At 37.8% G+C, this 22,624-nt stretch overlaps 1 protein-coding gene across 4 annotated transcripts in view; it reads right to left on the reverse strand.

The window, feature by feature from the left end:
* LOC107075787 (TBC1 domain family member 10A) overlaps nucleotides 1-22,624 on the reverse strand; it is a 111,228-nt gene that overhangs the window by 77,043 nt on the left and 11,561 nt on the right. For all 4 annotated transcript variants that reach the window (XR_001477295.2, XM_015338199.2, XM_015338200.2 and 1 more), the window contains 2 exons: nucleotides 21,710-21,827; nucleotides 16,900-17,012 (listed from right to left, as the gene is read on the reverse strand). Coding sequence is in view for 3 of the 4 variants with exons in the window: in XM_015338199.2 (XP_015193685.1) it covers nucleotides 16,900-17,012; nucleotides 21,710-21,827 (231 nt within the window). In the remaining variant the exon portion in view is untranslated. The remainder of the gene's footprint in view (nucleotides 1-16,899; nucleotides 17,013-21,709; nucleotides 21,828-22,624) is intronic.

A 22,624-nucleotide genomic window follows, 5' to 3' on the forward strand; every position in this document is an offset into this window, starting at 1 on the left:
AGTTTTAACTAACTTTTATATTGTTACATTCTTCAAAGACAGCTGGCTTTTTTCTGTAAATTAATGAGATGATTTGTACAGAATTACAGAACGCCTAAGCAGACATTTGGAGATCAAGACACAAAAGAACAGAAAATTGAAATCCATCCCTTTCCGCTACCACTACCATTTAACTTAATAAAGATGGAAATCGAGAAGGGGTAAAATGATTTGATTGTCTAGGAAGTAAAAAGCTTTCGAACTAATCTTAAACATTTTAGCCAAGTCACTCCCTAGACAAGGCTCAACCCTTCGAGCCAAAGGGTAGAAAACAGAGGGCATTGATTTTTTGAGTCTAATAAACTTTAAAAAGCACTTGTATTATACAGTAATAATAAAAAACGAAAATTGTGTGATTGAAAACTGAAAATAAAAACATTTTGGATTAAACGATGACCTATATACTGGAAAGACTATTTCACAGCATAGGTCTCAGCATCAGGCCCCATGTCTAGTTTCCTGTGATAAAGACCAAACTTTTAGATTATATCTAAATTCATCACAAAACCACAGAAAAAGTGGCAAAAGACATTAATAGGTCTACTCTCATAATGACAAGGAGATTTTCTTCAACATGCCTAAACAAGCCATCATCTTGCAGCTGTCTCTAATTTCACAGTTGGATGTTTTTCTATAGTTACGACACGTGCAAAGGTAAAACACTGGCTAGACTAAATAAATAATTACAACTGTTTTTGGTTTACCTATGCATTAAATCATAATTGCTGCCCTGGCAGAAAACAAAAGGGGCTGATCGTTTCGGAAACATGTTTGAGCGGGAGAGGTGAAAAGACCACACAGATGTTGCGGTCAAAATGTTATTGGAATTTCCTAGAGATTAACCCCCATTCTAAAATAATAAAAACCTATATGGTATTACTCCAAACAGTTCAACCTACATTAGTGTACAGTAGGGATTGCCATTATTGCTAACAACTTTCAAACGGTATTAAAGTAATTGGCCTCTTGCATTTTATTAAGAAAGTACCACCATTTTCTCACAGAATTCTCCGAGTGCCACAACCTGTGTTATTAGACTATGACAATGAACCTGGAGGTAGTAAAAGCTAAATTACATCATGATCATCTCATTCTTCTAATTTTCTGCCTCATACACCTCAATATTAAAGTGTTTGTAGCAGCTTTTGAAAATATGGAGTAAATGAGGACAGCTCATATTTCGCAAATTATTTATTTTACAATGCAATGTCTTTAACCTTAAAAATGTATCTATTGACTCAAAACAACTAATTTAATTTTAATTTTCAAAAGTAGTGGCATATCTTCAATAATCTATAACCAACCTTTACTTCATCTAGGGAAACACTCAAAAGTTTAAAGATATATTTCAGATACAGTATACTGGCATATTCACGTTTGAATTTGATGTTCAAACCCAGTTGTCTTCAAAATAAGTGGATGGATTCTTTGTTTCAAAAAGCATTTGCTAGGCTCAAAAGTTTCATTCATGCATATTCTTTCCTGCGAGGGCCTTAGTACCATATTTAGCTGTAGGCTGAATGGCGGGTTTACTTTTTTTTTTATTCCTGTGCCAGTGGAGTCTGCCTTATGGGGAACCTTTTGAAGAAATCCCTCGGTCTTAAATCCAAACACTACAGACTTCACAACAAGGCTCATCACACAATGAAACGCCTTTCCCTATGCCCCAAATAACCTGACAAGTCAGTTTGCCATTGTTTTCTTTCTTTGTTGCTTTTAATCTATCAATCATCAACAGCTCATCTCTACCTGATAGCCAGCTATCAACTGTCTGGCTCCCCAGGACGATCATTCACCAGCACTAAGGTACAAAGGCTTTTTTTTCCCCAGTTAAATTCTGCTCTATGCTCTTCCTTCTTAACCAGAGCACTAACAGCCCAGGCCGTAAGCACACATCCCATATCAGCTGACCACACCAAGAAAGCATGATTGTGTTCCCATGCTGTGCCAATAAAAACTTAGAAAAGTTCTAGAAATATTAAAGCAGTACTAAAAAGGTACTATATGGACTGGGGAAGCGGTCAGGACAGATAATTAAAAGGCTTTGCAGATTAAAGGACTCCCATAAACGATAGCTATGCCTTATTTCAAGCAGTGCTTTGCTGGGCTCTGGGATACAAGCTTGTGTCATACATCAATTAAAGCCCAACTTAAATGCACATAATTGCAGTATACCATTACCGGACAAAGAAAATGACCAGCCTAACACAGTCATCTGTTTCCTTCATCATGGAACAACAGAAACCGCTTTCATCTTTATTTAACAAGGAACTTAGGAATGAGGAATGGGGTATACGTCATTTGTGATTGATGTCTTCTCCACATTAATACTTTCTCTAAAAAAAACTGACCTTCTGGTACAAAAACAACAACAACAACAACAACAACCACCCATGGCTCTAGGCTCACCACTGTCTCAACTACATAACATCTGAAAACAGTGCAGTGCACTCATTTTAAACAGGTAAATCGCATGGCACAGATTAATTATGTATCAAAGTCATTATTGAAATAGTAATCCAAAATTTACTATTTTGGAAATCTTACCTTCGTTCTATTTTCAGGAACCGTTTTAAATTCCAGACAAATTACACTATTTTGTCTAACTGGCCATCTTTGTATTCATTTTTTACTTGCCTTTTATGTTAAAACACTAAAGCATTTGTATAATTACATTATTTGATCTATAACTTGTGGTCACAACAACTTGCACTTCTAAACGAACTACTTAGAGTTCTGGTATGGAAAGTTTCTCCTGTTAGAAACTGACCATTACACAGGTCATGTCTGAAGTTTAAGGCGAAGAGACAGTGTGCAGCAAGTTATACTGTTGGGCACTTGTGTTATAATGTAGAATTAAGCAACAACATAAATTACAAGTTTCAAAAACCCATCTTAAGATGTTATCATGACTGTTAAAAGCGCTAGGTCTCAATTGTTTTCTTACTTCTGATTTCTCACAACCATCACTGAAACCCATGAAAACTACCCCACAGATCACACTCGCAGTACTCCCCGTAAATGTCTGGTCGGCATCAGAGCCTGCTGCTTCTAATCTGTAATCAACCAGGCAAAATATATGTCTTGCCTACAGTAGCTTAAGCCTCTTGTCAGAAAGGGATAACATTTCTAATCTTGCAAAATCTGCTGGCGGAGACAGACTACGTCTGAAGGAAAATGAAAGCCCACCACACACTACTTACCTTCCTTTTAAAAAAAAAAAAAGGTGCAGAATGGGAATCGTTTCTATCACTACCACAACTTTGAAAGAGTAGACAGTGGTCAAACAAAATACATAGGCATTTCTCTCCTAACGTAAATTACTATAAATAAAACATCTCTTCCACTATGATTTGTCTAAACCATATGGAATAAAGTCTATGCCCAGCTGCACGGAACCTAAATACTGACATTGATGCCAAATTCCGAGAAGTTAAAAAACACCTTCTCCAAAATGTACACGTTTTAAAAAACGCATTTAATGGTCACCTTAAGACCTGCAATTTTTGATCCTCTTACTATTGCAGTTTAAAATGATTTCTCTTCTGGGCAAGGAAGGATGAGGTAAAGGAACTGACTTTAATGACAAGAGAAAGCTCATCTTTGATCTGCAGTAATTCTCAACAGAACACACTGACCACTGCTGGATATGCAAGTGGTTTATTCCCAATTACATTATTAGTGTCGTTCGGGTATGGGAGCTATGTCTGCATACACAGGCTGCAAAGGAACAGGCAAAGGCACATTCCATGCTAACAGGTACAGAAAAGAAACACTAAGTTTCAGCTTTGGAGCCTTCTTCAGGTGTCATATCATTAGCACGCAATGCCGTTTTGTCATATTTGAAGGCCTGATGAAAACAGCATTTTTGGCTTGACGTTAGGACTTGCAGTTCCAAGAAGCACACAAGGTTACTTCACTTTGCAAAAATAAAATGTTCTGGCTAAGAACTCTTACATTGTCTCCACGTATTTAATATACAAAAACACAGTGGAAGAAGAATGGATGTAGGTAGTGGTTAACAGGCAGTGTAGAGGCCTGTGCAAGACTGCTCTTTAGTGACCTTTCCAATGCTGATCTTTGCTGAAATCCATAACTCCCCAATACAGACCAAGAGTCTTACCAAGCTTTAAGTCTTCTAAGGGTCAGCCCTTGGGACAAAGGCCAAACAAGAGCCTTAAATTGGCTTAAGATGGTCTAAAGGGGTAATTTCATGCAGTGAAGGGTGAGCCTTCAGCTTGTTTGAGTTTTCAAAATGCCACATTTTCTTAATAGCTTTACAACTATAATTGCACACTAACCCATTAAACTAACCTCATAAGAAAACATGGGTGCAGGGTAAGTGTCCAAAATTCCCTGATACTTGTACTGAATACATTATTTCAGCAATGAAGACTGTTTTTTCATAAGCATTAAAATTCTGAAAAGCAACTGTGCAACCTCCTTCAACTTTACTACTGAAGTAACATTTGAATGATTATAAAGTAAATTGGAAAGCATTTAAAAGGCATTACCATCACCGTTTATTAAATTTCATAAGAGGATCACCATTAACACTTAAAGGCACAGTTTTGTTAATCCCAACAGTACCAACAGATGTCCTGTTACAGTCATTCAAGTATTTGCTCTCAACACCAGGTCTGGAAATGTTACAGAAACACAAAACTTAAAATGCACAATACTCAAGACCTCTCAACAGCAAATGTATTTTTGCACTGTGGTAAAAAAAAAAACATGTACCTGTAGCTGCAAGGCTTAAAAATATATCACACAATACTGTATAAATGTATTGCAGGAAGATTAGCTAAAAAGTTCTGTAGGAAAAGCAAGAGACACTTTAGAACTTTTTCAAAATGATTTGCAAATAAATCATTTCAGATATGTTTTCCTTGAGTCTTCTACACATGACAATATTGTATGCAGAGGTTTGCGACTTGTAGTACATCATCAATTTATTAAAGCTGATGATTTTCGGAATATATAGTATGATGGCTACATTACTACAAAATTATTCATCCATAATAAAATAATCCCTCCAAATGGATCACTAATTTATGTTTTAACATTATTTCATATACACGTTTCATATAAACTATTACACAGCAATAATTCATCATGGAGCAACATTTAGTCTAGATGCTACTGAAATATAATGATAAAGCAGACCCTAAAAGGGAATATTTTGAGATTACCTGATTTTTACTTGAATTACCCAAGTTCTAAAATATACAATACAGTAATACTAAGCTGTCAGTGATAGAAACTGACTTAGTACAACAGTAATTCTTTTATCTACAGTAGGTGAAATGAGTCCCCGCCCCGACACACACTTCAATAACAACTTTCTGAAAGGTTTCTCAGGGAAAAATTGTTATTAGGCTCCCTGTGGAGAGCAATCTAAATTTATGTTGCAGCTAAAAAAAAGCAAAAGGGAAGAGCTATCAAAAAAAAGTCTCAGCATCATGTCAGAAAGTATAATCTCTGTCTCAGTGAAGGGAAAATGAGCTTTTTCTGGCTTGCCACCCAATCGTAACTGTCTTCTTTCTGACTCAGAAATGTGGGGGTGGGATTCAAAATCAAAGTACAGTATGCCTGAGTCATAGATATCTAGTCATCGTCTATTAAAATTAATAATGTGGTCAGCATCATTTTCCCTTGTAGAGCAGTATTCTGGGGTGTCCAACTCATTTTATTAATTGAAGACATTTCAATACTTCGATAAAGTAAAACAGAAGGTTTGCCCAGATTTCTTTTACCTTTGATAACTCAAGAGAAAGGGTTCCCATCTGTCAAAAGGATTAAAAGATTGCTTCCACGCTGTCATATACAGTGTTAAAGAAAGCATGGTGCTCCTAACTGGAATAAAGGACTCAATTTTTTACTGAAAGTAAAAAATAATCAGCTGAATAAATGCAGCACCATAAGCCAAATGTTTTGTCTCCATAGATTTAATATTTGAATTAACATTTCACAGAATACTGGGATGAACAGAATACAATACTGCAAAAGACTCCCACAGGTTCAATTAAGGCATTAAGAGTTCACTGGTTTTCTTTCCACCTGAACACAGAGACCACACGAACTAAGAATGGAAAGCCCTGCTATTTTTTGCACAAGACCTGGGTGCTGACTGTACCTTGCAAGTACATACAGAAGCACAAAATCTTTAACAAGATCTTCTATTAAACATTAATCTAGCAATAACAAGTCATTTTTCTAGAAGGGGAAAAACTATTTGGGCATGTTTCTCAGCAATTACATTGGGCACTCCATAAAAAACACAGCTTCACGTCTACAACCAGGAAAACCCGGGCCCATCTAAATCCAGACAAATGATCAACAAACCTAACAGGCATGATAGATTCAAGGTGTTGGCCTTTATACTGTAAACCTGTAAAGCTAGGCTAATTAGCCATTTGAAATTTTTTGTGTGCCTGGAATACAGCATGAGGGGTTCAAATGTCTGTGTACATAATTTAGCCCTGAAATTTCATGATGGTTACAGTAGCTACAAAACAATGCCAATGCCAGCAGCCATATCACCCTGCAACTCACAATTGGTAACCCACTGAAGCTCAGCAGGTGTGAGCCTGGTCAGTACCTGAAAGGGAGATCTCCTGGGAAAAACTAAGGTTGCTGCTGGAAGAGGTGTTAGTGGGGCCAGCGGGAGGCACTCACCCACCGGTCCATGTGGGTCCTAATGCCCCAGTATAGTGATGGGGACACTTTACTGTAAACAGGCGCCGTCCTTCGGATGAGACGTAAAACCGAGGTCCTGACTCGGTGGGGTCATTAAAAAACCCAGGGCGTTTCTCGAAAAGAGTAGGGGTGTAACCCCGGCATCCTGGCCAAATTTCCCATTGGCCCTTACCTATCATGGCCTCCTAATAATCACCATCTATGAATTGGCTACATTACTCTGTTCTCCTCCCCACTGATAGCTGATGTGTGGGGAGTGTTCTGGCGCACTATGGCTGCCATGGCATCATCCAGGTGGATGCTGCACATTGGTGGTGGTGGAGGGGAGTCCCCATTACCTGTAAAGCGCTTTGAGTGGAGTGTCCAGAAAAGCACTATATAAGTGTAAGCAATTATTAATTATTATTTTTACAAAACACAGAAATTGCAGGCTGTCCTGTGGAGGACCGCTTTCCTCAATGGCTAATAAAAACTGGCTTAAATGCCTGCAGATTCCAAAGCAAAAATAGTTTTAACAGTCCCGAAATTATACCAAAATTACAAATACCACAAAACAATTAAATATTTCTAGAAAATATTGCACAAAATTTCCCAACTATCTGCGATTCCTCCCTTTAAGAATCCTATTAAAGGATCCCTAAAAAGACAAATAAGGACTCGAGCACATCAGCAGGAGAACTCCAAACAAGCCCATACCTCATCCTATCCCCAGCTCCATTGATCTGCACAAGTAACAGTTTTCAAAGGACTACAGCAAGATCAGCCAACCAGATCAGCGATCAAAGAGTAAAAGTAACTAGGGAGAGTAAGGGATGGTCTTCTTCAAAACTGTAGCCCATTTCTGTTAGGTACGAAATGTTGCCAGAGTGAATACAAGGGCCTAAAGGTTATCATCTACAAGAAGTCAAATACACCCCATGAAGAAAATTGGATCTTTCACTCAGGAGGTCTTTGGGAAGTCATATATGGGAAGCTGCACTTATATTTTATTTATTATAGTACATTTTATTATACTGTACCAGTTAAGATATTTCCTGAGGAATGTTCCAATTCCTGTCTAAATAACTGTAGGAAGCCTAACCCTCTATATTATCCCTAGAATCCAGCACATCCTGCACTGGATGTGTAGACAACCTCTCCCCATAGGGGGCGCCACAGGCATGTAAACACAAAAAGAGGAACCAGGAAGTTTGTATTGAGTCCAAACCAGAGAGAAGACCATTTAAAAAAAGAAGTACCAGCAAGGAATTTGATCATGGAAAACGGAAGAATAGGCATGCCAGGTCTTCTTATACTTCGTTCCACGATCTATATCTTTTTACTCAATGTCAAATTGTAATTAAGGACATAATTAAAGTATCAAAAGGGAAATTAAATCTTGAAATCTAGATGGAGAGACCAGACTTTCTCCAAGTTGATGCCAAGGTACAGGAGAGCCGGGGTTAAATCCAAGAGTACTAGCAACACAAAGGAATGGAAATAAAATTCAGAGTTTGACTGAGATAAGCCCTGTGCAGATTTTCCATGTTGCAGAGTGGTGATTTTAATATGCAGTTGCTTCCCTTTCCATATTAGCTTAGACATTTGAGTGTGAAACTTATTCCTATACCCTAAAGGGCAAGAAAGGAATTACAGAACTAAAAATGTTAAATAAAAATAAATAGTAAAATAATTTATTTAATCACTTAGGCCAAACAATTTAACAAAAAAATACAAAACCCAAAAAAAACTGTACCAATAAAGGAATCATCTGCCTTTTCTAGCATGGTGCATTTTCTGGAATTAGATAACTAGAATAAAAAAAAAAACATTAGGGAGAGACAGAAGTATGTACAAGGCGTCAAATAATTAAAAAGGAAGTAGGTGAAAGACTATTCTGTCACTAAGAATACATGAAGAAAATTCCTAAAGACCAAGACCTTAAAAACAGAAGAAAGAAGCACTATAAAATTAACAGCTTTTTATGCATGGACTGCTTTGCATTTCTACCTCCCCATGTTAGTTCTGAAAGGCAAAACCACATGTAGCCTTCATTTTCAGCCAAGCTAATGCTGAACTTGAAAGGCTAGGAAAAACTATTTTTGTATTAACCAATGTTAACATTCTAATTTAATATTTCGTCAAGTTAAAAAAAAATCAGAGTTGCACTTACTATCCAAATAAATCTAAGCAACAGAACAAGTGTGACTCAAGTTTAGTGCCATATAAATGAGAAACGAGGGCAAAAAAGTCAAAATCCCCAAAAAGTGAGGAAAAAAAAATTAGATTGCTTGCATTCTGAAAATGTCACTTTGAATATGAATTTAATTTTATGTGGATGTGAAGTCAAACACTAATAAAAGAACTGTCGCAGGAGAGGAGGCCTTTTAAAAATGTAACAACAATATATGGTGCCCTAAAGCCACCATGGGGGTTGATAATCCTTCTTTAAAAGGAAAAGAATTTCACCTTTCTAACCTGGCTGAGGCCCAGTGTAAGGTTCCTAACTGATCTCTAGTTTGTTAAGGGTCAAAGGTTCAATGACTTTATTAAGAAATTTGACATTAATTCAAAACATGGATAGATTGTGCTAATCCCTTACACACCTAACAAGTCATATTTCATAACATGTTTGGTTTGAACTTTCATAAAAGTTGTTTTCCTTGTTAAGAGAGTTGGACATTATTTTGTAATAGCTTTGGCCTCGGAGGCCTTGAGCCATGAAGATCTCAGAGGAAAGTGTCCGTATTAACCTAAGGGTTTGCTTTAATTTCTCAGAATCTTGCCACTACTGGCATTGCTGCCCTAGAATAACAGAGATATTTACACACCTTCAGTGTTAATTGATCTGTTGTCTGGTTTTACTACAGAAGGTCAGTACCCTCCAGCAACTGAAGTTCATTTTATCCCTTAGGCAATAATAAAATGTTCCTCCAGGTGAAGGAAAAAAGGCTGTGTCGTTGTCATTTTGCATCTACCATACATACATACAGGTTATTTTCATGGAAAACCGAAAAACTACAAAACATATTTCTCTGAGAAGTTCAAACAAAACTCTAAAGTAACAGTGCTGTCTTGTTTAAAAGTTCAGATGTCATTACTTTCCTTGTGGCTTATCAAAGAAACTCGAGCTCACCTGCATGTTTTTCATGGCCAATATTTCTATCTTAAGAACAGTGTAAACAAAAAAGGCCCCTTGTGCAAAGTTCTTTGATAGTATCACCCCGTACATTTCTACATCAAAACCAAGACACAGCAGCTATATCAAAGGATGAATACACACATTTAAAAGTAAAATCTGACTACACTGTACGGGAGCAGCACCTGGGTGCCCAGGTCTCAAAACATCAGAAAATAAAAAAAACTCCCGATGCAAAACCAGACACACACAGGTAAACATGAATACCGTCATTGCAAGACACAAAGATGGATTACTTGCAATTGAAATGTTATTAGCTGAACAATTCCTAGAAAACTGTTGTTTGGGGGCTTTTCTAATGATACTGTAGATGGAATTCCAGAGAAATTCTCATTTAGAGCTCTGACACTAACCCTCAATTCCCCTGAACAGAAAGGAAAGCATAGCCACCTTACAAATTTCCTCCGATATTTCAGCTGGGGGTGTATTTGTTTTCTTAATCATTCTCAGCATTTCTTAATTAATAAGATAAAGGATTTTACTCACTCCTCGCTTTTTACTTATTCCCACACTCTTGCCTTTTACACTTTTGTAAACGAAATGGCTATTTTGCTGGCTGTCCTGGAAAAATAACAACAGGGTATGAGAATATGTGGTATTTTAACTCTCCAATCCAAAATGCAAGCTTCCCGAACAGGATTTAAAATAAGCAATTGATCCTGAAAATCCTCCCTAAATCATAATCTGTAGCCCCCTGTGGTTCATCATCCATCTACAAAATAAAGCTTTGGGCACAATGTTTTTAGTTAGCTTTTTGAATCCTGATTGTGTATTACAGATTTCCAATGCCTAGCTGTGAGATACAGAGGTTTATCTGCTAAACCAAACAGAAATGGGAGCAAAACCACATCATGCCCATTAATGCCAGCACTGACAGTACAGAATGGCATGATTTCTGCTCTTCATCTACCTTTTTGTATTTTTTATGCACACCTCCATGTTTCACATCCCTGTTTCAAAGTGCTAAATCATGGAACACACTGGCAAATGTTATGGATTTTTTTTTCATACAAACTACTGCTACTGAATATTAAAGTAACAATACAGTATATATAATTGTTCCACTTGGTGATTCTCTGGTACTGACTACTTGCATGTTTTAGCAGCACTTGTGTTGCACTTAACAAGCATTATTGTGCTCTTCATTACTATATCTATACTGTACAATTTTATCAGAATTTCATTGCATGGATATTACAGTACTTGTTAGTAATCACATCAACGGTTTCTTTATTACCTGTACTTGATGTCAAACCTATTTTCACTGTAATCATATTTTATGACATTTTGTCTTGTGATATTACAGAGGAAACACTGCAGAAAAGAAATACATTATGCACTGCTGCTACAGAAGCAATATTAATCCAGGTGAGGCTTGCTCACAATCCACTTGAAGCAAAAGTGGAGAGTGAATTAATTATGTATCCCAGCTAAGGCATTCTTTAGCTTCAGACTCAGCAGTGAACTCAATTGTTTTGTGGCTTTCTGATGTGACAGCTTACTCACTGGGGAATCAACAAAAGACCACAGCATGTGCTTCATTAGGAAGTCTTTAAGATGGAAACAAAACTTTCCCTTTCAGAGCTGGGGTGCTGTTTATGTGGGGACTCCAGCAACTCATCATTATACATTGCCTCCTTTATACTTTCCTGAAAATAAATACAAAAATAAGGGATTTAAGTATAAAATATTCTTAAAATACTTTTAAACAGATAATCAGAAATAGTCAACAACCTTTAAAAATGAAGTGCATCAACTATGCCGGCTTACCATTTTGTTTTAATAAACAGCATAACAGGTTCATATGTAAGTGAGAGAATGAAAGCCCACATGTAGAAGTCAAGACAGAAGATAAAATGTTACTAAAATTTGGTCCCACCGGAACTTTACACACTTTAATTTGGTACTTGCTGGCACCTGAGGAAAATCGTTAAAACAAGACTATGCCCAACATGGAGATGATTAGTTCTTGTGAGATCTCTGGATCAATGCCATCCCTGCGTGTGACACCAGTTACAATGTCTCTATTAAACCATGAAAACCATTCGGGATTGCTCCTGCCAATACCACCACAACTGCAAGTGCCTCTTTTGGGAGCCATTGCCCGAACATCATGTTGCCTGAGTGTTCTGCATGCACACATTACCACCTGCATAATACTGAAGAGAACATTTCAGAGCTGCAGGGTTGGAGGTGTATGAACAATACATCAGTTGTGGAATCTCCACTCATATACTGCAACATACAGACTTCTGTAACAGATTTCTACTGAAATACAACTTTCTCTCAAAGCAGAAGCTTACATTTTTATTCTATCTTTCTGTAAGTACTACACACTTGTTGCTGAGGATGACCAAGGACAAGCTTTCCCTCAGCAAGCTTCTCCAGTCTTCTAGGAAAGCTACAAATGTAAGCCCTAGTATCATCATGAGACAACTAATCTCAAGTGAGCCAGATATCTGGGCATTGTCTACCTCCGTCATGTGATGTTTCCACACTTGTTCCAAATATGCTCATATACACTACTTTAAAAATAAAAATCAACTGTTCAAAATACCTCTCAGAATTAGTGTTTTTAATAGAAAATTCAACAAACTAGGTAATGGGAATATGCTTTAATTTTGTCACAGCAAATACCTCTTTAGGGATTTCAATTTGCAGTTCCATTAGAATCTGATAGGGTTTGTATTATTTTGTTGTGTGGTCATAAATTAATTTCTAAGTGACGAGATTACTTCCAGACATACTACTGTATCTCTCCATCTCCTCACTCTCCCACGCCGGATCAGTCTTCCTCCTCCTCCACAGGTGCGAAAAGGAAGAAGGCAGCCATCCAAGGAGGGAATCCTAACATCCATCAGCTCCCAGACAGATGAGGCCCAGAGGACAGGGAGCAGTGCAGGGGGCAGCCAGCTGTGCAGTCACAGGACTACAATGCCACAGTGCCTGAGATCTGAGCTTGGATTCAGGGATTTTTTTTTGAATGGCTCTGCAATGCCAAGTCACTGAACCATGACACTAACCGTGCACTGTGTAGTCTCAGAGTACAGTCAGGCTACAGATACAAGCACAGAACATTCCTCACTTAAGAATCTGTTGGCTCCAAGTTTACATTTACAGCAAAATCTTTGCCTGGCACAACAAGCTTTGGCCATTATCTAGACGCGTGACGTCAGAGGTGACATCCAATAGCTCTCTGGATCAGAGATTTACCATTAAATAGAATTAAAGTTCAAAACATGGTCAATTAAAATGAAGCAGTGTTATAGGGTAGTAGAAAAAGAGTATATAATCCAAAGCATTCAGAAAGTTAATAGGACGGATACAAGTTTTTGTGCTGGCTACCACTAGATTTCAGGAGGCTCACAATAACTTTTGTGTGAATTCATTTTATAAAAACATAAAACAATCAACCATTTCCCCTCAGAACCCCCAAACATTATGGGTACCCTCCAAAAATTTGGTATAAAGAACCACACAATAATGAATCTGCCTGATCAGAAGCAGAAACAAATAAGTGTCTCTAAATGTTTCCCTTTGTGTTTAGCAGTTTTGAAAAGCCACATTTATTTTCCTGGGACAATTTATGGAACAAATTTCTACATCTGCAACATTCAGACCCTGATTCCAAATAGTGCCAGCTGCTAAATCACTGGTATGAAACCCACTAACAGGAAAACATAAGGCCTTGATTTATTCATCGTTTTCCCTTCTAGGGAACAGAAGCAGACAGCTTGATGACTCACCAGGCTGGAGGAGAAATGACTGCCAGTAAAACACGGGGCTGGAGGTTTTGCGAGACCAAACACAGCCCCCCAATTGTAATACACCAAGACCCTCTAAAATGACTTCTGGGAATTTTTCTTTTGTCTGGAAGCCTTTGAGTCATGTCAGATGTGTAGCGGGGTTCTAGCATGTCTAAGGGGAAGAATGCATTCTGGTACCGTCAATTCAAGGCGAGATATACAATAAATGCATAGGGAAAAGTAATACCAACAACTCTTATAATATTGAGAAGGAAATGTTGTGACCCATTTTATTTCTAAGAGCTTAAATTAACCAAAACGTTTCAATGAAAAATAAAAAAATCCACTTTTTTTTAGTCAATTATAAATGGATCAAGAAAGTTTTTTTTATTAAATTGTCTATTAAATGCCCTTATCTTTCTGGGGGGTTTATGAAGACTGCAATACTCAGTATCACAAGTTTGAAGTGAATAAGGCAATTGTAGAATATTAAAATTGATATCAACAAATACAGTCAACACTGCAGACAAGAATATTATTGAAGACACACTTAGGTGTGATCAAACATGCCAATAGACAGATGCTCACATAATTCCCATATATCGCCAATGCTGATTATTTATAAGTTGTTTAACTTATAACACTAAAGCAACAGGCAGGAAGAGGCCACAATCAAATGTCCAAAATACTGTCACTGCACTTCAGTTGATAATTCCACCAGTGATCCAAAGCTGCACAGCCAGCCCACAGCACATGCTACAACCAGACTGAACATTCCTCAAACAAACCATAGATCTGAGGGCTGTTTTGCACCATGTACTGTAGCTGCTAGCTCACAAAAAGCAGGATGATGCAGGTCTGTGAGCATGATGACGATCGATATTGATAAAGTTACAAAGGCAAAAATGTGTTTACGTAATGAAAGAATACCATGTCATGTACATACAGAAAATATGGAGGGCACCACATGAAACATATTCAGTCAGAAATATAAGGAGATAAGAGAATGACTGGTTAGTGACATTTTTTGTACTTTGAGAGTCCCAACCAAGGAAAACATCTGTGTTACAGATTGCTCCAGCAGAAATATTTGAAGGAACTTTTCAGAGAAATACAGAGTTAAACCCTGCTAATTCAAGCATGAGATTAAACAACCAGTACTCTGCTACTCAGGAATAAAGTGCAGGCATCATCAACGCATTGATGAAATTTAGATTCACAGACCTGTGCAAAAAAAAACAACAGTTTTTCAATATTCACAGGATGCACATAAAAACTGAGGAGTTTAACCAAAGATTACCAGGCATAACTCTCTAATGAATAAACTACTACAAGGCCCTGCTTATTATGTGAAAATGTTTATTCTTGTTTGCAGTCATCCCTTTGCTAACAGAGCCTAGAGAAAAAGAAAACAATATCAGCCTGAGATACTATCTCAGTCAGTTTGCACCAAAAGGGCAGGGGGGGGGTGATAATAGTGGTATTGTATGTACCCACTAACCTCATAGCAGCTGAGCAGCAAAATCAGTGAAATTTTATCTGGACCTTGAAATACCAGGGGGTCAGGTCTATTGACTGCTTGTCCACATCTTACTAAATCTTACAATGTTTCCCAATTTGCACATGCAATAGAGGCTACATAGCAGTGTATGAGGGCTTTCAACACTGAATCCAACATTGGAAAAAATCTTGTAGAGCAGCAAAGTGCATTGTCCTCCAATCTACCTGTTCAGACCTGTTCCAAAACACTAGCTTTGGCAGCACAATAGGTCTTTGACTCTGGCCTGTGTTGTAGAGGGCAAGCACATTCAACAAACAGACACTGATTTATGCCCTGCTAGAATCGATTAAACTTTGGAACCTCAACAATAAGCAAAACGCATAGTACGAGATATTTAATTTCTTTTATTCCAAAGCACAAAACAAAACGGTAGGCCAGAACTGTTTCCTTAATTGGGTTGATCACTAAACATATGTGCATTTTCTATAAAGGAACACCAAATTAAAAGGTTAAAAAAACCAAACTCCATCCACACTGCCCCATTTTCAGTGGATCATTGTTTGAATAAGTCAGCTAACAGGGTAAGCGCCTTGTATTATAAACACACATTTTTACCTCTGACCTTTGGAGCAGTCAGTGCTGCACCCTGCTGCAGAGACAAGCCTACTATCTTATCGAGAAGAAGTGTTTTACAGCAGAGAACTTCTGTTCTCTCTCCGCAGAAGCACACACAAATAGTCAGACACAATCACAAACAAATTTGCAACATTGTAAAATGGTCCCTACAGGCAATTTCTGTATTCAGAAGCTTTATATACACATCACAACTATCACAAAGATTCTATGTATTAATACTCATAGCCCATTTCTGAAGGGTTGCTGATAAAAGCTTTCCCCAAGTTGCATCAGGCAAGTGTGGACCATTTGGAACACAGTGAAACAAAAACAGGTTTACGTCTGGCAACGTTACATAATCAAGGAAAGTAAATACCAGGTATCTAATCAACGTTCTACATGTTACATATATTAAGCAAATATCAACCCTCAAGTACATTTCCACAATTGCAAAGCACAGAAATCAACTGTATAGGTTTTTTGGGAAAAAAAAGGTATCAATTTCTTTAAAACATCTGACTAAATATTAGAAAAAGTCCAGTTCACACATTCTTTGCTATATTTTAGTACTTGAATTTCTATATTCAACATCACAGGATATTTTGACTGTGATCAGGACTGGATAAAGTTAAAACAACTAAAGGAGGGTCTTTTTTCTAGTTCTTTTAATAACTAAATGACTGTTGGAAAACAAACAAATATCTCACACTGCTCAGGTCTTCATTGTCTATACCAGTGGCTGTCCAATTGGAATAGTGCCCCTGGAAACCCAATTTACTCTGTTTGCTAACTCGATTCCCTTACTTATATGATCACAAACATACTGGCATCAGACAACCATAGGTCATTTGAAAACACCCTAAAGTCCATCGGTTAACAGCACACCTCAACAAGACTATCTACATGTTGCAGATGGAAGCAGAGCACTCACTTAGTAATGCTTTTAGAGTGCCATAAATTGAAGGAATAACAATACGGAGGTGGGAGTTGCTCTTTATGATTTCACTTATCCCTCCCATCTGGTTGATGGGAGGCAAACACGTACAGTATGAATAGCAAGGCTTAGGCACAGCAGTAGAAATCAGCACGGCACCAGAGGAAAAGCCCGATCTGGGTTCTACCTGGGCAGCGTTCTTCCCGGTCCTCCTCCAGAACGAGGCTGTGCATGCAGTCAATCTCCCACTCCTGCACCTCGGTGTTCCATAGGGCCGGCACCAGAGCACTGTAGCGGGAGCTGGGGGAGATGATAAAACTCTTTCATACAGTGTCTTTCAATGTCATTATCTCAAAGATATCCAAAGTGAAAGCCTATCAAACACACCCCTGAACAGAAAAAAGTCATTTTAGTATTTCCCATACTCCCTGCTACAAAAGTTAATCTTGCAACATCTAAGTACAACGAACTACAGAACATTACTTCTTACATTATCTAATTATGAAAATTATACACCGCTTTTAATTGTCTTATACTGCGAAAAAACCTCAAGAGATAAGTTATTTGAAACTTGTGTGTTTACCAGTCTTACATTTCAAATTGCAAACATTCTGAAAGTGTATTAACTCAGTACTGAATGCTTTCTACAACCCTGTGAACTCAAGAATAACATGATGTGTTCACAGCATAGTGCCCAATGCCAAGCAGATGGCTGCTGCAGGACATGTCAGCTCTTCAGACAGAGCAGCACACGTTGAAGGGCTCTGGGGAAGCAGGGCTGAGGTTTCCAGCGCTGAGTGTGCCGGGGATTTAGAAACAAGCGAGAAGATCAGTCCAGCAGCCCGTCAAGTCTCGGTTATTGTTGTTAAAGAGGAACAATCGCCTATGCTGACAACCAATGAAAAGGCCGCACTTGCACTCAGAAAAATGACCAGACGGATGAAACAAAGTATTTAATCAGCTTATTGTACTGTACAATAGCGTTTGACTTCTCCTCTTGTCCAACAAATATTGGATTAGAAATGAAACCTGTCACAGTGCAGGTGGTAAGGAAGGGTCAGTTTGTCACAAATAGCCTGGAGCTCTGACACCAACTCTTCTATATCGTATAAACAGAACACACCACTAGGCCTCGAGGCCCAACAGAATACTCCATGCTAGCTTTGTCTTTAGGGATTCACAGATTAACAGACCGTGAATAACAATTAAGTCTACAAATTTTGGATCCACTTTCAGGCAAAATGTTTAAAATAGCAACCTAGTAAGCCTGGTATACTTCAAAACAGTCGGTGCCCTGTGGGGAGATTAGAATTAATCCTCATTAATATGTCAACAGACATGATTAGGTCACAGGAAAAAGTAATAGGTTTATTCCATGCTGAAAAGAGAAGAAAGAAAACACGAGCCTTCTTCAGGTGTAAGAAAGATACGGCAGTCAGCAAATATAAATAGCATGGTAAAACAAAATGTTGTTAGAGGATGCCTGACAAATAGGCATCTGAAGATGTTACACTAGCCAAGTCCTTTCTAACAATTGATTCCTCTTTTCAAGGCAAAATAAAATGTGATGGCAAGGTCTTATTTCTTGGATATGTTTCTATATGTATATAAGACATTGAAGATTCATCCTGCCTATTCTTGAGTTTTCAGTTAATGCCTCAATGTTACCTAAATAAAGGTAGAAGTTTATATATACATTAATTACATTGAGGGATCAAATACAAGTTTCCATAGTGCTTTTGCAGAAACTGCATCTCACCGTTGCATCTCAGGAATGTTATGCTAGTCAGTTGTGAGAGTTCATACACAGTGATGCCATCCTGGTATCCTAAAACTTTAAAGCACAAATGCCACATAGCTGGTTGTTTAATAACTTTCATGAAATGCTCTAGCTATTGTTTAAATGTTGTTGGCGAGGTAACATCATTGGTACTGAATAATGTTTTGGCCAATGAATTTCACTAATTCATTAACTGAAGGACACCTGCAAATTTCAGCAGCACTAGCATTAAAGAATGTCCTGCAGGTCACCAGTAGAAATAAGAATTTCATTTTCACTGACACAACAGGTGAAATAAAGGAAGTTTAAATATAAAACTGTCCACTCCTGATTTCAGATTACCTGATTGAGATTTAAATATCTGAAAGAATTTCCCCATTGAGAGTCAAACAACTGCCACAGTTATTCAGTATTCAGCAAGCTGGAAAAATAAAACCTCCTCCAGGTCCAATATACTGTGTTGTGTGCATGTACCTTCTCCCATGACCTGGCCTTGAGGTTACACCAAACATCATGATAAACTGTATAGAGGTAGTTTTGAAATGTCCTGACAGCGTGATGCCTAAGGAAACTGTAGGCCACTTGCACTATGATATTAACCTCCTCAGTTTGTTCTTTCCCCCTTACCCAAGAGCTCTGTATCACTTACTAAACATACTAATTAATACAAAGAATAATATTAACCATTTCCTTCTTTACACATGCTGTACAGCCATGTTGTTGAAGACGATACCTTGGCTACTAGCAATAATTGGCTGGATGAGATTCTTGGATCAGCTAACAATCAACTGAATATCGATGGACCAAATGGCCCCTTTCACTTGTATGCGTTTTAGCAGACAGTTCACTACTACTCTAGACCTTTCATCAGGCTTGATGGATACTTTATGCTACAAAAAGTGCTTTTGCTCAGTGGAAGAAATAACATTACAGCACTAGTTTTTGGATCTGTAAATTATGAAAATCACTTGATTATACTGGTATAAAGTAACTGTGATGACAGCAAAATCACTTCATAGATGCATAATGTATCTATTTCTCTTGGCAGTAGGAACTGTACAAAAACAACCCTACACTCCACCGTGTATGAAATTGTCGTGAACGTAATGCTTTTTGCTAATCAGGCAATGGAATTCAGTCTGTAATTGCTATTGCTGGTCCTTATTAACATTCTTTATCTTGGACTACAAAATGAACATTCTAAAGTAATGAAAAATAAGCATACAGAATTACATTTTTATAACTTTAATCCTACAAACTGGAACAATCATAGATTTTGACTCTACATGGATTTATGAAAATGGCACAAAGTAATGCACCATTTTATGAAAGTTTATAAACCACTTTTTTTTTCATATTCAGAAGCTACCTGTATAACAGACAACAACATAATTAGCATTCTTTTGAAGTGGTTTCTAAGTCTTATTTAAGGTTATTACAAAGCAATTTCTTTTCAAGTTGCCAGAGTGAGTCAATGCTCTGTCCAGATGGCAAACTCTACAACAGCTGCTTTGTGCCCAGGTAGATAACAGTGGCATTAACATTCAGTGATTATAGGACATAGAAAAGGCACAAACTCAGATTTACAAAAATCAGACCATGTCTTAAAACAAGAATACACAGCTCTGGAAACCTGTAAAACTGCAGAATAACAGAAGATGAATGTAGGAGTTGAGAGAGGGGGGTCATAAGTCAGTTTTGAGTCATTATACAAGAACAGTCGTTTAATTTCTATGGTGAACAATCGGTAAAAAGCTGCTTTTGTGAACATTTTTCTTTTTTAATTCTTGGGCTGTGAAGTCATGAAGTTGTGTTCAGCAGAGCAGAAAGGTGAACAGGGGCCTAATCAGTGAAAGCAAGGAGGCCTCCTCATGTATAGCTTTATAAGCAACCTAAGGGCAAGGCCTATAAAAAGGGAGCATGGCACCGTTTCCATGGTAACTTCCCCACCCACTAACTGAAACCACAAGATTATAAAGGCTCTTAACACAAACAATATTGAATAACTTTGACATGAGTGTGACCATGTTTTCTGTCAACTTAAAATCAACTAAGAAGGCAACACTTTTTGATTTACAAGACACAGGGTTATGCAGAAAGGGCAAGAGTTGTTTTTCTTTTTCCTTATCCTCCCAATCCCTCACAGAGAAACAGGAATGCTCCATTAAATTTCCATGTTGGGATTTCCAAGGATAATTAATTTAATTTACAGGAAATCTACTCAAACAGTTGAAATGAGTATAAAACAATGTTGAAGCATCGGTTACTGTGCCAATTCTATGCCAACACAGCCTTCTTTGTTGCCTCTGGCTACCAAGGTGACAGTTAACAATAAACAAAATATTTCATTTTGTGCCAACTTAATGCTGATTAACTTGATGTTCATATTTAAACTGTGTTTCAATGCCGCTTACATTACACAAAGCTCCTCATTTCAGACTGAGGTTTAAATTACAGCTCTGTTATCTTAAAAAGCCACAATTAAGTGAAGTTGTGCCACAGAATTTGAGCTAGATTCTGTTGCGATTTAAAATTCTCTATTCACTCAGCACTCTGGTTTTGGAGAACAATGTATTACATGGTGTACAATGTTAATATTTATGTTAGAAAGCAGGCAAAATTCTCAGGTAGGTACAGTATGTCTAGCCCCATACTTATCTAAATATTTAGAGAAACAAAACATTAAAAGGCTTACTAACACATTACATAGGAACAGCGGATAATAACACACGTGCTGGTTATTGTAAATTGAGGACAAGACAGTTCTTATTTGACCGGCCCAACTGGATGGTTTAGTTTTTACATAGGAGGCATTCAGTTCTTTAGAAAGTGTTTTTTTTTAATTTAATTCTTAAGCTCAATCCACAAATGAAGAAAGATGAATTAGATGAATAGGGCCACAAACAGCTCAGCCAAATTAGGCCCTTGGACCAAAATATAGTAAGCCGAGTAACTCCATTTTCATAGCTTCTATTCATCACATCTGGAGAATACCTGATCTTAATCAAGCCAGGTTAACTGATTTCGCATTCCACGCCAGAGCGAAAACAAAAAGACCCTGTTTACCAGCCCCTGAAAAGATGAAGAACCGCAGTGCACACTTTTGTAAGAGCCAGTTTTTTCCTGGCTTCCTTCCGTCACGGTTATGCGCCCAGCAATGATCTGCTTCATCCATTATTGAATCTGTATACAGGAAGCTAAATAAATGAAGACTTACACATCAACAGGCACCCTGAGCAGCGTGGGCAGCAGCAGAGACATGTCTGGCATTCGCAGCAGCCGGGGCTCAAGCAGTTGGAAAATGCACAGCCCCGTGCGGAAAACCACTGCTATGCCTGCGGAAATAGAAGGACAGCAAAAAGCACTACTGCAACGCCATCTGGGTCAATAAACAAAGAGAGCTGTGAAGTTCTGTGGCAAATCCTGACTACCCTTCAGGAACGGATAACTTGTCAGGAAAGCACAAAACACTCGGAGAGAAGTGGAACAAAAAGTCAGAGATTAAAAGTGTTCTCTCAACCCCACCTCCCTGCTTCGCATGTCTTTTTTGTTTTTAAGAAAGTTATTCTGAACATAAACTCTGCCTTTAAAGTGTTCCATCTTTGATATGTGACCCAAAAATTGTATTTGAAAGACAAATGAAAGAGTTTCAGTACTTCTGCGGTGTGACTGACAGACGATACGTGATGCCACTGACATATGATAGCTTTGCACCAGAAATCCCTTCAGCAAGAGGAGATGAATCACACTGGCATCCTCGAACTCTACAGGCTCCATCATTAACACTATTCCACGTGTTGTTCAATACTCTGCATCATGCTCACTAATCATTCATGACAGCTTCTGACAAGCACAAAGAAACCAAGAGCATTAAAATAATGCTAATGCAAAACCATTGTTTTTTTTAGAAAAAACTTCTAGGTGAAAACTAGAGTGAAACATTTTTACATTAAGGAAACCACTGCACTCAGTGCAACTTTAGCAACTCTGAAAGTAAGCAAATGCATACACAATTTCTGAATAAACTGTCTGGCAGTTCAGCAATCTAGCCGCAGCTAAAATAATACTGACACACACATCTGGTGCTTGCTTACTTCCTCTTCTAAAAATCATCATATTAGGTTTAAAATGA

This window comes from Lepisosteus oculatus, chromosome 21, assembly GCF_040954835.1.
Source record: "Lepisosteus oculatus isolate fLepOcu1 chromosome 21, fLepOcu1.hap2, whole genome shotgun sequence".
In the NCBI taxonomy this organism is placed as follows: Eukaryota; Metazoa; Chordata; class Actinopteri; order Semionotiformes; family Lepisosteidae; genus Lepisosteus; species Lepisosteus oculatus.